Source organism: Ursus maritimus, unplaced genomic scaffold (genome assembly GCF_017311325.1).
Source record: "Ursus maritimus isolate PB19 unplaced genomic scaffold, ASM1731132v1 scaffold_17, whole genome shotgun sequence".
NCBI lineage: Eukaryota > Metazoa > Chordata > Mammalia > Carnivora > Ursidae > Ursus > Ursus maritimus.
This window is the reverse complement of record NW_024424119.1, coordinates 10,654,284-10,669,249: the sequence shown is the minus strand read 5'-3', so window position 1 is coordinate 10,669,249 and position 14,966 is coordinate 10,654,284. Positions and strand designations below refer to the sequence as shown.

Sequence of the window (14,966 nt, the reverse complement as noted above, 5' to 3'; positions counted from 1 at the left end):
TGTATGTTTAAGTCTTAACCCCAGTACCTCAAAATGTGACTGTACTTGGATAAAGCCTTTAAAGAATTTAGGTAAAATGAGGTCACGTGGGTAGACAGACCTTCACCCAATATGACTGCTATCCTTATTAGAAGAGGAGAATAAACACAGATCACACAGGGTCAGGGATGACCATGTGAGGACACAGCGAAGCAGGTGGCCATCTACAAGCTAATGAGAGAACCTGTATACCTACTGATACCTTGATCTTGGACTTGTAGACTCCAGAACTATGAGGAAAACAAAATTCCATTACTTCAGCCATGCAGTCTGTGGTATTTTGTTAGAGCAGACCCAGCAAACTAATTGAATGTCAAAACAGAAATTTGTAGTAGCAGGGGGTATTATGTACCTCAAGGTACTGGTCTTCTAAGATATTTCCATATTAAAACATGAAACAAGACAGAAGTAAAGATTTGTCCTTTTTGTCGCTATGTAGCCTGGTCGGTGTCCTAGGACTCCAGGCGAGATACGGACACTTCACTTCAAATGCACATCAAGTATGATCTAAATTGCTCCAGGCATTCTCATTGTCTTATCTTTGTGACTCACACATTCCTCCAAAGTGAAGAGAGATTTACATATGGGTGAAAACTTACACGATAGGGAACCATAATGTAAACAACTTACAGATATTGATATGGGTCTATTATTTCCAAAAATTATGTTAGACCATTTCATGGTAACTAAAATCAAGTAAGTAAAATGTAAGTCAACCCAAAACTATTAACCACTTAAAAAATTTTAGAAGTCAGATTAGGTATTATTGGATCCAACATTCTATTTTATCTTGGTGAAAATTAAAGTTGTATTAGGAGCATGAAGACTTAAACATAAGAGGAATAGGAGAATTGTGAAATATAGTCTCTGTAGTAGATACAGCTAAGAATATCTCAATGATTTTATCTTCTGTATAGATACCTAACACTGAAATGGTCGATTTTAGTCCACTTTTTCACAAACAAATGCATTTTAAGAAAAGATGTATGCACCAAAGCTTGCACCACTATTTTTTCTCAAATTTCTATTATGTAAGGTATTTAAACTTATAAAATGTAGTGGTTGAGGCAAGTTCTGCACATAAAAACTCTGAAGACGGTATTCAGGAAATAGCTAAATTAATGCCACTGTTTGTATCTGATTATTACTAACAAAGCAAAATATTTTCAAGTAATGATACATTGATTTACTTTAAACTTTATCCTATTTTATCCTCTTAGCAATCCTTCATTTAAAGATACTACTGGAGAACACACATATCATATTTTGAATTAAAAACAACTAAGTCTGTTTGATAATTCAATATTCTAATACCCTTTTAACAGTCATAGCTACTCTGTTCCTAACGCAGTCTGTGCACTTCCAACCAGAACTTACTTTCGAGTGACTCTCATTATAGTGATGGTCCCACATACACTGTCCATTTAGCTCCCAGCTAGCAATACCCACTGAACAAAATAATCAAATATGTTAGGAATAAATGAGCTTGTTTTAAACAAACGAACTTTCTAATTAAATATCACAAATACTGTTTCTTACAAGGTAATTCTATTTAAACTAAGGTCAGTCTTATTTTTAAGGTTGTTGATAGTTTCAACTGGCCTTAGTATTCTTTACAAAGAAAAGGAACACTGCTTTTTACTCTTATTCTCAGGTTTAACTTGCTAAAATCTATTAAACCAACCACCTTTGCTCTGTGCTCCTCCCTCTCTCTACATGATTTCCCTCCTCCTTCCTCATCTCCAACCAACAACAACCAAATTAAAATAGTAGCAACTGTGTAGAGGGAAGAAATTCTATTTATGTTGATACACTAAAGTTCGAAAGGAATTCTGTTCTGTGGAGGGAGGGATGGAGGGTAGAGGGGAGTTCAGTAATGGAAGAGAAATGACAATGGCCAGTTTCTATCATCGTCTAAATTAGGATTTCATGGTGTCTTGTCATTTTCTCAGAGAATAGTGTTATGAGTTACCATGTAAGAAACTACGAGGCTAAAAGTGAATGATGAAGTCAAATATAGTATTAATAACTTTTGGATTATTTATACCATAATTTACCCTTATTAGTAGAATTAAATTAGAATCAATATAAACATGTCTATAAGGATTCACTAACTTAATATATGTTTTCATGTTTAAGAAAATTTATAATCACCTTTAATTTACACTGCAATTGCTTCATCTCCAAATCCATACTCCTTGAAGGACCAAGTGATGTAACTTGTATCCGTGGAACTATCACCCGGGAAACTTCTTCTGCCAAACTTGTGATTTCAGATGAGGACTCCAATTTCCTCAGCAAGTCTTCTTTTTCCCTCCGAAGCCCAGCCAAATCCAAATTTAGCTTCTTTTTTTAAAAAGAAAATAAATATAAATGTATTATAGAAGTAATTACTTTTAACCTAACAATTATCAGCATAAAATTCTAATGCTAAAGAAAAAAGTGAAATTAATTTTAAAAATAGTTATTATAAAAACTTTACAGAAATCATAACTCCTACTAGTTTTTGCTTAAGGCTGTAGGGTTTGTAAAGGTTAAAACAAAACGGACCAGCTGTACCCAGCATCTTTTGGTTGGCTGGTCTTCACTCATGATGTGCTATTTCTTTGACTTCACATATACAAGGCTGAGCCAGAGATTCACATGTTTGATAACCTTGACTTCAGGACTGATGTACTTAACTGGTAAAAGCCAAGCTGGAGCAGGACAGGATAACAGATGTTAGTTGTTTATTCCACTGGGTAGATCTTACCATCCTATATGGCAGCCAAAATGCTTCTCATTTAGTAACATAAATGTTAAGTCCAATTAGCAGAAGAGGCTTATTAGAGATTTAGTTCAAATAAATAGCGTGCAAACAAATTCGCTCAGTCTTATGCATCTGATTGATAGCTGACAAGTCCTCTTTGTAACGTTCACATAGAACTGCACTACACTCCTTACATTTGAATTTTTAATGACATCAATGTTTTACTAAAAGACATACTGGTAATGTTTTTATGAAATAGTGTAAAAGAAACGGTCTTAATGTCAACCCTTCTCGTTCACCAATCTGCAGTCAGCAGAATGTCACCAAGCTCTAATGGCATAACAACTCAGAGCTCCTTAAGAGGATAACTGCAGTACTATTTTATTATTCCAGAGAAGCTTATAATATGGTAGTTTAACATAAGGAACAATTAGACAAAATGGTACTGAAATCTCTCAGGGGCAAAAAATCTTTCTTAGTGAAAAATTCTAATGAGAAAGAGCAAAAGATGTAGCCAACACGTATGGTAATATAAATATGAGACATAATAAGTTATTTAAGTATTAACACTATATTTAAACACAACTTTTACAAACTATACCAATAACTGCTTATGTCTTGTGTATATATGTCTATATTGTTAAATATGAATATTTCAGATATTGGATTCAAAACTAGGGCTTGATATATTTGATATTAGATTATGTTTTGGTGGAATAAAGAGTATGTTTTGGTGAAACAAAATTATTTGATTATATTTGAACTTTTTTTTAAAGATTTATTTATTTATTTGAGAGAGAGAGAGCACGAACACTTGGGGGAGGGGCAGAGGGAAAGGAGAGAGAATCCCAAGCAGGCTCTGGTTGAGCGCAGAGCCTGAGGGGTTGGACCCTTTGACAGTTGAGATGGAGACCTGAGCCGAAACCCAGAGTCAGAGGCTTAACTGACTTCCATGCAGGCACCCCTCTTTGATTATATTTGAAATTATGATTTAAAGGTGTGGTTCTATATATTTTCAGGAAATAGGCATTCATGAACTGTATCAAAGATACCTAATAATTAATATCTAAAAGCAAACTCATAATTTCCCTAAACCTGAAAATCTTCTTGTTTATCTTCCAAGCTTGAATCCATCTCCCTCCTTGTTTATTAATTGTCTATGTCCAACTAATTGTCACGATCTATAAATTATGTCATTTCTCATATTCACTCCCACTGCCATTTTCTTAATGATATCCCACTAAGACCACTGCAAAAGCCCTTCCCCTCCCTGCAACTCTCCCTATTTTTATACAGCTTTTATACAGGTATACATCCCCATCTTTTACACAGCTTCCTAAAACAACACTGATCTGTTAATCCCTCATTCAAAAACTTAATAGAATAAAGCTCAGATGTTTGTGGTTATCATAAGACTCTCTAAGATTTAGCTTCAATTTGTGTTTCAGCCAAACATCATCTAAGTCAAACTTGCATGTCATACCCCAAACTCGTCTGCCATTTCTAAATCGATGACTCCACTTGGCGTTTCCTTCCGCTGAAATTTCACTCATGCTTAAAGAACAGCTTAGTATTTCCTCCTTTATGAAGCCTTCTGTTCTTTCCCTTCTTTTTCTTCAACAAGTACCTTCTCCATTCACTTAGCTCCCATAGCATGTGTCTATTCTTCAACCATGAACCTTACTAAGTCCTTGAGAGAGGACTGTGCCTTTTTCCCCAGGGTATCTAAAAACAATGCCCTCTGTAGAGTAAGAAAAGAAAGGTTCCAAAAATTGAAGTCTCCCTACTTGTAGCATGGATGGTGCTTTGAAGACACATTGATTTCAGCTCATGTTTACAATCTATTAGTTTATCACTATATAAATTAAAACAAACACTTTTGCTAGTAAAGTAATATTATCAGTGTTCACTGAAGTAGTATGCACTGGAGCATTTATCAATCCTGAAGTTAATGCTATGCATCTAAATTAGACTTCCTAAAATGTTAATCTGGTATGACATAACTCATGGCTACGATTCTATGTGGAATCTCAGGCAACACAGAAAAACTCAACTTTGATGAGGCTCTTTTCTTCCCACGAATAGTCCCGGTAGCTTCTCTCATTTTTTAAACTTGTATGCCATTAGATTTCTGTCTATTCCTTCCACAGCAGTAGATCCTAACACTATAAATAAATCCTTCATGGAGGAAAGACCAAGTCAATAAATATAGTTCTCTAAAAGACGCGCATAGTACATTTTAACTTTAATCTGACAATAAAAAATTAATTAAATGAAGAAACACTGAAATTATGGAGACCATAACTTGTAATGGTTATGGAGCCCATGACTTGTAATTTATTAAAATATAAATCATATTTTGATTAGCCAGTATTTAAAATTTAAAATCTTTAAAATGTATTTCTAATATAGTTACACATGCCCTGAAAGGCTACAGGGCATGTGTTGAAATAGAAGAAATAAACAAATCATATATTCCATCAGGTTGGAGTCCTTAATGCCTTAGAATTTTGGACAAATAATTATGGCCCTATTACTAACCTCTCTCAGTTTAAGCATTCTATTTCTTATTTGAGAAATGTTACAGATCAGACAAGAACCATAAATAACTTTCTTTTGTGTACATTTGGCTTAGCAGTGAGACTACTTGTGGTGACCTTGTTAGAAAGAGAGTGTGCGTAAAATTTACCTGTAAATTAAGATTACCCTTAAAATTGTTACTTTTCTTTTTTATCAAAAGCATGATTCCTATCTCTATATTATTATTTTACCATCGCCAAACATTTAAAAGTGTACGTCATTTATATTAAAACCATAAATAATAATAAAACACATGGAGAGTCATAATTTCTGGATTTTAGCTTTGGATCCACTACTCACCAGCTGAGTGATGCTAATTAGTGCTTGACATTGTTTCCTCATTTAAAAACAGAGATGATGCTTGTCTACCTAGCAAAGGTCATTTTGAGGGTAGAATTAAAAAAAAAATTATGATAGCACTCCGTAAATTTTAAAGTTACGGTATTATTGTTAGCACTATCTTGTAGTAAATGCCACCATAAAGCGTATGAGAAGTATCTTAAAGGCTGAAAACCTGATTTTAAAAAAAGCTTCATGATATATATAAAATATTAAAGATATATATAAAAACATATACAGAAAATTCCTCCCTTAGAAGATATACCAATTTTTTAAAAGTCTATTTCAATTTAAAAGTTGACTTCAATGAGAATAAGTACTGAGATTTGTATTGACTTATGTGTAGTCAATTATTCTGACCAAAGGTTATAAAGTAGAACTAAACACTATAAGAGTTTAAAACTAGACCCTAGTTATTATTTATTTAAATAGAACATTGAAGAAGTCTCTGAGAAGGAAAGAACTGTCTGAGCAACTGTAAGAAGAAACAAAATATATTGGAGAATTCATTCTTCAGTAAGGAGCTCGGGGGTAGGCAGAATCCTCAGATGACCCCCAATGACCTATGCACTGTAAAATACCCTCCCCTTGTATGTGGGCGAGACCTGCGAATGTAATGGGCTATCACTCCCATGATTATATTATTTGCATATGTTATATGCAAAAAGCATTCTTTTAATTATGGTCCCCAAACACATGACTTTGAGTTGATCAAAAGCAAAATTATCCTGGCTGGTCCTGACCTAATCAGGCGAGGCCTTTACAAGAAATCCAGGGGCCCTCCTGGGGTCAGAGAGATTCTCCTGCTGGCCTTGAAGAAGTAAGTGGTCATCTTCTGGGAGAACTGTGAAGGGGATAATAAGACAAGAACCTAAGGAAGTCCTCAGAAACTGAGAATGGTCCTTGACTGACAGTCAACAAGAAAATAGGGGCCTGAGTCCTATAAGCACAAGGAACTGAATTTTTCCAACATACACATGAGTTTGGAAGAAAAGCCTGAGCTCCAGAAAGGAAGGCAGCCTGGAAGACACGCTGATGTGATACTCTGTGATAACACAGCCTTGTGATACTGAGAACAGGGCTTCACTAAGCTGTGCAAAACTCATCACCCGTGGAAACTGTGACGTAGTGAGTGTATATGTTGTTTCTAAGCTGCTAAATTTGTGGCAATTTGTTATGTAGCATGGAAAACTAATGTTGAGTCCCCATTTTAAAAAAATAAGCCTCTTAAACCTTGTTTTCTTATTGCCACCCTGCACCACCTTGAGCAAGTATCCCGAGCCCCGTATAGTTTGCATAACATCCTTACTCAGATTTAATTTCTTCTTTATCCATAATTTTGTGTTAATTTTATGTCTTCAATTGCCTTAAAAAATGATCTCATTTTTATAGTAATTTTTTATTATGTTATGTCACCATACAGTATATCCTTAGTTTTTGATGTAAAGTTCCATGATTCATTATTTGTGTACAACACCCAGTGCACCATGCAATACGTGCCCTCCTTAATACCCATCACCAGTCTATCCCAATCCCCCACCCCCCTCCCCTCTGAAGCCCTCACTTGTTTCCCAGAGTCCGCAGTCTCTCATGGTTCATTTCCCCTTCTGTTTACCCCCCCTTCATTCTTCCCTTCCTTCTCCTACCGATTTTCCTATTTCTTATGTTCCATAAATGAGTGAAACCATATGATAATTGTCGTTCTCTGCTTGACTTATTTCACTTAGCATAATCTCCTCCAGTCCCGTCCATGTTGCTGCAAATGTTGTGTAATCGTTCTTTCTGATGGCTGAATAATATTCCATTGTATATATGGACCACATCTTCTTAATCCAGTCATCTGTTGAAGGGCATCTCGGCTCCTTCCACAATTTAGCTATTGTGGATAATGCTGCTATGAACATTGGGGTGCATATGGCCCTTCTCTTCACTACGTCTGTATCTTTGGGGTAAACATACAGTAGTGCAATTGCTGGATCATAGGGTAGCTCAATTTTTAACTTTTCAAGGGCCCTCCACACTGTTTTCCAAAGTGGCTGTACCAACTTGCATTCCCACCAACAGTGTAAGACCTCATTTTCTATGCTAGAAATATAAATTGTCTCTGGATCTGCATCTTATAGTTTAATTGCCAAGCAAAAGCCCAAGGCCAGAAGCTTCGTTTTGCTGCTCTCAACATTAACTGTGGAACCCCATGAACCAGGTGAATAAGGCTCTTTTGACAGACTCTCCCTTGTTCTCGTGTATGACAGTTCACTCAGTTTATTCAAGAAATAAATTTCTTTTATTCTGGTCCCCAACTTAACATTTTCTGAAAGATTTTGATAGGGAATGTCTAGACTCTGAACTGACTCTGTGTCTGGCATTTATTTTTTAAATACACACAACAGAGTAGTAACTGTCCTAGCTCCGTTGTCAATAAAAAAGTGACAAACCTTGCCTTCAGGTAGCTACCAGTCTAAACCCTAGAAATATACAACAATAAACTACAGTAAGTGCTATAAAGAAACAAAACAGGGAGCTAATGGAAATGCTCCTGCCTTTACATCTTATCTGGTAAGTGCTGTTACAGCCAGTTTACTTCCACGTACCCCTCCTGATCTGTTTTGTCAGATGTTTCCTAGAAGCTAGGTGTAACATGAAAGGCTCCAGCTAAATCTACAGCCACCTTGCTTTCCAACTTCTGCTCTAAAGAAGGTACCTGCCCAAACAGTGGTGAGTAAACTGAGGGCAATCCTGACGACAGGAGGATCTCTTTTTCCAGCAGGGAGCCCTGGTAAACATTTTGATGTTCAAGAATGAATTATCGGAAAAACTAAAACTGGGCCCATGGAAAATATCCTAGAGTCCAAGTGAAATGAAGCAAAGGGCTTAAGAAAAAAAAAATCAGAACTGAAAAAATCATTTCCCTAATCACTCCCCCAAATAATGTATTTTTAGATACTTTAATCTTGATGTCTCCAAAGAATAAAATATTCAAATCTGACTATAGTGGATATGATGCCTGCCGCAGCATGGGAAAAGAAAACACTTGTGAGCATTCACGAGTTTAGGAGCAGTGTTCCAAGGAAAAGGACAGGGTGGCATAGCTCTTCTGATTTTCTCTCTCTTTTTTAAAGATTTTATTTTTTTATTTGAGAGAGAGAGCATGAGTAGGGGGGAGGGGCAGAGGGACAAGCGGACTCCCCACTGAGTGTGGAGCCCAATGCAGGGCTCGACATGGGGCTCAATATGGGGCTAGATTCCAGGACTCTGAGATCAAGACCTGAGCCTAAGTCAGATGCTTAACTGACTGAGCCACCCAGGTGCCTCAAGAGACTGATTCTTACCTAATGTTTTTTGCTGAACAGTAATCACTCTATAGCACTGAAAGACACTGTTCAGTTGTCCCTGTGATTTCCCACTGGAATGGAAACTTAAAGTAATGAACTATCTAAAAACTTCAGAAAACAGTTTTAGTTGGGATTGTGGGATCTGAAACGTAGACACATGGAAATTCTAGAAAATCCAGCCTACCATGAGGCTGAATGGGTCACAGGAGCGGGGTTGCTGGGAAGCCTATGGAAAAAATAGTTGGTGGGAGAAGGATTCTTTCCAGTCCATCCTAGGGAAAAGGTTAGATGTCAAATATTGGAAAAGGTCAGTCAGTAAAACAGAGTAAAAAGTGAGGGTTAGCTCTAATCTCTAACAATAGTGGAGTCTCTGATTTTTCTTTCTCCTTGTGAAACCCAAAGGCCTTGACAGTCAAAGTAAGGAAAAACAATCATTCAATGGCAATTCTCTGTTTCCAATTATTTCACCCAAATCTTTCAGCTTAAATTCTACATAGGACTGAGAGTATGGAATGATGTCACAAGCAGAGGCAGCAGTTTAAGAATCTTATTTCTATAACTTTTAAAAATTAGTATGTAATAATTTTGTTACCAGAATTAAGGCAAAAAAGACTGGAGAGAAGGTTCTAGTTGAATAATACCTTTGTAAATTCTATAGGCAAGAACCTCCTAGAAAGTCACCATTATCTTAATATTATTTCTCCTTCCTGTGAATAAAATCAATATTCTTTCAATGGCAATACAAGTCTTCCTTGACTTATGATGGGGTAACATCCTGACAAACTCTTCATAAATTAAAACTATTATAAGCCAAAATGCATTTAATACACCTAGTCTACCGAATATCAGAGCTTAGCCTCGCATACCTAAAATGTGCTCAGGACACTTACATAAGCCTACAATTGGGCAAAATCACCTAACACAAGGCCTGTTTTATAATAACGTGTTCAGTATCTCAAATAATTTATTAAATACTGTACTGAAAGTGAAAAAGAGAATGACTGTATGGACACCGAACAGCTGTAAGTGCATCGGTTATTCACCCTCATGATTGCGTGGCTGACCCGGAGCTCCAGGGCTGCTCCCCTGCCCAGCGTCATGAGAGAGGACCGGACCACCTATCACTAGCCCAGGAAAAGATCAAAAATCAAAATTCAAAGTATGATTTCTGTGGAATGCAAACAGCTTTCACATCATCGTAAGTGGGAACGTGGTAAGTCAGGGGCTGTTGATACTATTCTTTTACAAGAAAAAAATCTGAAAGAAAATTCTGTATTGTCTATTTAGAAGACGAAAGCACAGTCACTTAATTAAAACGTTATATGGGCTACAAAGAAAATTACATGGGTTTCTAGGTTATTAGTAGAGTATTTTCCATACAAGTACTTATCTAAAATGATAAATAGTTCAGATTAATAACTCCTTCAAGTTAGTAACAAGTGTTATAAATTGAAAACATGAGGTTTTCATTGTGATATTTGAGATCTTCAAGAAAAAGAATTAAAAATTAAAACCACCAACCAAGAAAAAAAAAAAGAACAAAGATCTCAGGCAGAGATGGAATTATTTATGTAACAAAATTTCTTATGAAAAATACACTGAGTTACTACATCACTCATTTATAAACTATTTTCTGACAAATGCAGTTATTAAAAGCCTACAGTATGTTTCACAAAATGTCAAGCAAATGAAGGTAATATAGAGGACTTTTTACCAATGCTTTTCCTAGTAGTTAGACTTCAGTAGCCTTTAGAGACCATTAAGTACCCTTTGGCTAATTGGCCAATGGAAGATTAATCCTCTTTTTATTCTAGCAGCACTATTTTAACACCCTTTACACTCTGTCAGTGTAGTGTCTGAATGACAAAATAATATTGTGCATGAATAATAAGCAGAAAAGTTAAATTAACATTTCATGTTTCACATGCCATACCTATGTGTCAGAAGAACTTTCTTTTTAAGTCACTGACATTCAACTTTTTAAAACAATCTCATGTTGACATCTTATTGAGGTGAATCTTCCTAATTACTGCTAATTGCCTATCAAGAAAAAAACTCTTTTCATGAAGTGCAGTTGTCTAGTACAGATGAACGTAACTCCAGTGTGCACATTAAAGACAAAGCATGACACTTAAGGTGCTACTTTGTTATAAGGTCATACTAAATATGGTTTGCAATTAACAAAGCCGTTTTTTATGGTACTGGAAATGCCAATCTGTCTTGATGTGTTCAAATTAGATTCTATCAAAGAAGTATGGATATCTGCATATGGATAAGAGATATGCTACTCTTGGTAACATTTACAGGAAGAACAATTAATTCAATGCGCTTACACTTTGTGATGTGAGTTCTAAGTGATGTCCAATTAAATAATTTTGTAAGTATGCTCGAATATGATTTCTCAAAATGAAAATCAGTACTATTATTACAAAAGCCGAATCGTTTAAAACAGTTAACCAATACTTTTCTCAAAACAGCCCCAAATACTGGAAACATTTAACATGTATCCTTTAATTTGTACTAATAGTTTTGACATTGATAGACATTTATAGTTAATATTAATCTAAGCAATAATAGCAATATAATGTGTTTCAAAATAATCAGAATAACTAAACTAATGACTTTTAACTGGATTGAAGTTAAACCACATCACTTAAACTTCTGCCCCCAAAACTATGGAAAAGGTTCCGTAAAAATTTATTATATATGAAATTTGGAAAATTAACTAATAAAATTGACTTTCCAATATTTGTGGGAAAACAAATAATATTTAATTTATTCATAGTAAGAGGAGCTCAAATATAGGTTTGTTGTTATTTCCAATCCTCTATTCTAGTTACTAAAATAAATGTCCCTTCGAAACTTACATACCGAGTATGAAATACAGAGACAGATATTCGGAACAAAAAGTATATCCAGAACAATTCATTATCATCACGATTGTAAGAATTTCTCGATGTTCAATGGTAATATTATCAGACCAGTTTCAGCCCTCCTAGACATTTGATATGCACATGGCATGCTTACTAATACCACCAAGGAAGGTGCAAGGCATTCCCATTCTGATTCCCTTCCGCGAGAGGAAATGAGAGAGAACGGAAATACATATGTCATTCCAAAGGAGAAGCTGAGCGCTGTTTTTCTAAACCCTTTTTTTCACTCTCCTTCTGCTTTCCACTGCTTAAACTCAGCCAACTCAACATGGAAGTATCTATTCCTCACTTGTCCTATATATACCTATACTCCTCAATTCTAGTCTTCCTCCACCCCTTTTGCCAATATTTATTTCAGTTATGTAAGTTGTAAGGGGACAGAAGGAAAAGAATCCACCTCAATTAAATTAGTCAAACAATGAAGAAAAAGGAAAAAAAAAACCACTTCCCAAATCACCAAAAATAATACTTGGTATTTCAGGGTGATATTAATACTATATCTAAGTAAAGAACAGCCATAAAATATCAAGTGAAGTTACAGATAGTGATTGAATTATTAGGAACAGAGGTTATCAAATTCTGGAATATCTACAGAAGTCTCATGATGATTATCTCATTCTCCTTTAATTAAACTTGGTTTTCCTACACACAGGTTTCAATACTTCTATTTGATTGTTTTTCCATCCTAGTGGGGTGATTTACTTATTGTACTGTACTGTACTGCACAAAACCCCTTTGTGAACAGGCTTAAAGAAACTAACATTCATGTATAGTACTGTTACTAACTGGAAGTGAGAATCTAGGCAATTAAAAATTGCTCATAATACTTTATATCAACTTCAAAAGGCACTGATATTCCTTAAAATAATCTTTGATTTCAAAAAATTTAAAATAGACCATGATATATTTCTGTAATTCATATTTTCAAAAGATAAAAGCATTTTCAATTAGTAAGCTGCTAAAATACATGTATGTCAACACTAAATTTATTTTAAAAACACTGGAATCGATTCACAGAAACAGTGCATTATCATGCTAATCTAAAGTTACTGACTTTTGGGGAAATAAACCCAAAAGTTAAAGATCATCATTTCTAGTTCCAACTTTATATATTCAAGCCAGTAAAAGGATATATATTTCCTAAGTATATGCTAAATGTGAATAGCATCTTAATACTTACTGTAATATTTAACTGATAGGGTCAATAGTTAACAGTTGTACTACATTATTAGCTCTGAAAACAAATTACTTGGATGAAAGCCAGTCGGGGAATTTCAAAAACCCTACAACCCGTTAGAAATTTAACAGTAGCAATACTAAGTAGTCATATGATTTTGATTACATTTATAAATATACCCTATTAAAATGCTGAAGGGAAACAACTTAATAATGTTTTCTCTATTTCCTATATAAGTTTCATAAGATTTAAGAGAGTAAAAGCACGGACATTTCTTTAAAAGAATGGGCTTTTGCAAACTTTGGACCTGATAAGATAAAAGGTTACTGATAACATTTAAAATGGGACTTTTTTTAAAATAAAAAATTAACATATGTGACAATTACTAAAAAAGTCATGGCATAAAGTAGAAATGTCTTTTAAAGGAGGAAAGAAGATTTAAAAAGTTTGGACTTAAATGATATTATACAAGGTATTTCTCAGAGGTTTCATTAAAAAGCTCTTTTTTTAAAAAAGAAAAAAGCTCTTTTTATAAAACACAAAAATTTCACACAGGAACTTCTTCCATCATCCTTCACTCCATTTTCTATCTAGAATTGTCTTCTGTTTATCATATTCTTTCACATAGTAAGCCTTAACCTAACAGACTAAGCACTCAATAAATCTGTTATGTGAAATATGCTGATTCATATCGATCTTTAGAAAGAGGGTAGTCAGAGTAAAAGAACTCAATTAATTTTTATTAATTGAGCTGGTTTCGCTGCTTTCCTCCTGTAACAGTGGTTCTTAAAGAATACCTAGGACTTAGATATGTATTTTGGAAGTTAGTGGGGGAACTTTTGAGTGCCACGAGAGTGGCACTGACATGGGTGAGAGGCAGGAGCACCAGATACGCCAGAATGTGTACATCAGTCCTGCCCAACAGAAACTGCCCTGTATCCTGCATGACTTTCAAATTTCCTCTCAGTTACTCCTGTAGATGAAAAATATGCATATAATGAAATGAACCAAAATCCTAACCAAAAATTACATATAAACAAAAAATATAAACATATAAACATATTTTTTTCCCTGTGGGCCAGCAATTTATAAACCATGTAAGTCAAGGAAAGATTGAAAGAGAAATCCCTTTCTTTTCTGGGATCTAAGCTATAAGGATGTCACCATATGGCCAGGGACACATGAAAAAGATGGTCAGAGAGGAAGAGCTGTGAGATAAGCACAAACACTGAAGACATAAGTGTCCAGTTTCGGGTACCACTACTCTTCCCAAGGCTGTTCTCTTCAGTTCGTCCTTTGATTTGATGAGCTTTTTTTTTTTTTTCTTATATTAGTTTGAGTTTAGTTTCTGATATTTGCTAGCAAGAGAGTTCCGCTGATAAAACCATCTAAGAAAAGTCCAACAAGATCTTTCCTGTTATTCTATTTTTAATTCCTCTACGGCATCCTACATTGTGAAACAACTCTTCTCTTTTTCTCATAACAAATTTTCCCTCCCCTGTTTCTGTATCACACTACCCTCCTACTTCTGATTCCTCTGCTGTCCGTATATAAGATACTCCTCCCAGGGGCACCTGGGTGGCTCAGTCATTAAGTGTCTGCCTTCGGATCAGGGCATGATCCCAGGGTCCTGGGATCGAGCCCCACATTGGGCTCCCTGCTCTGCTGGGAAGCCTGCGTCTGTCTCTCCCAATCCCCCTGCTTGCGTTCCCTCTCTTGCTGGCTGTCTCTCTGTCAAATAAATAAATAAAATCTTAAAATAAAAAAAAAAAGATACTCCCCCCAAATTATTATCCTACTGCAAAGATGTGTTCTAC

General features: G+C 35.3%; 1 protein-coding gene across 3 annotated transcripts in view; it reads right to left on the bottom strand.

Moving 5' to 3' along the window:
• Positions 1-14,966, bottom strand: part of CNTLN (centlein) — a 285,688-nt gene that overhangs the window by 37,927 nt on the left and 232,795 nt on the right. For all 3 annotated transcript variants that reach the window (XM_040631462.1, XM_040631460.1, XM_040631461.1), the window contains exon 19: positions 2,194-2,385. In XM_040631462.1, coding sequence (XP_040487396.1) covers positions 2,194-2,385 — 192 coding nt within the window. The remainder of the gene's footprint in view (positions 1-2,193; positions 2,386-14,966) is intronic.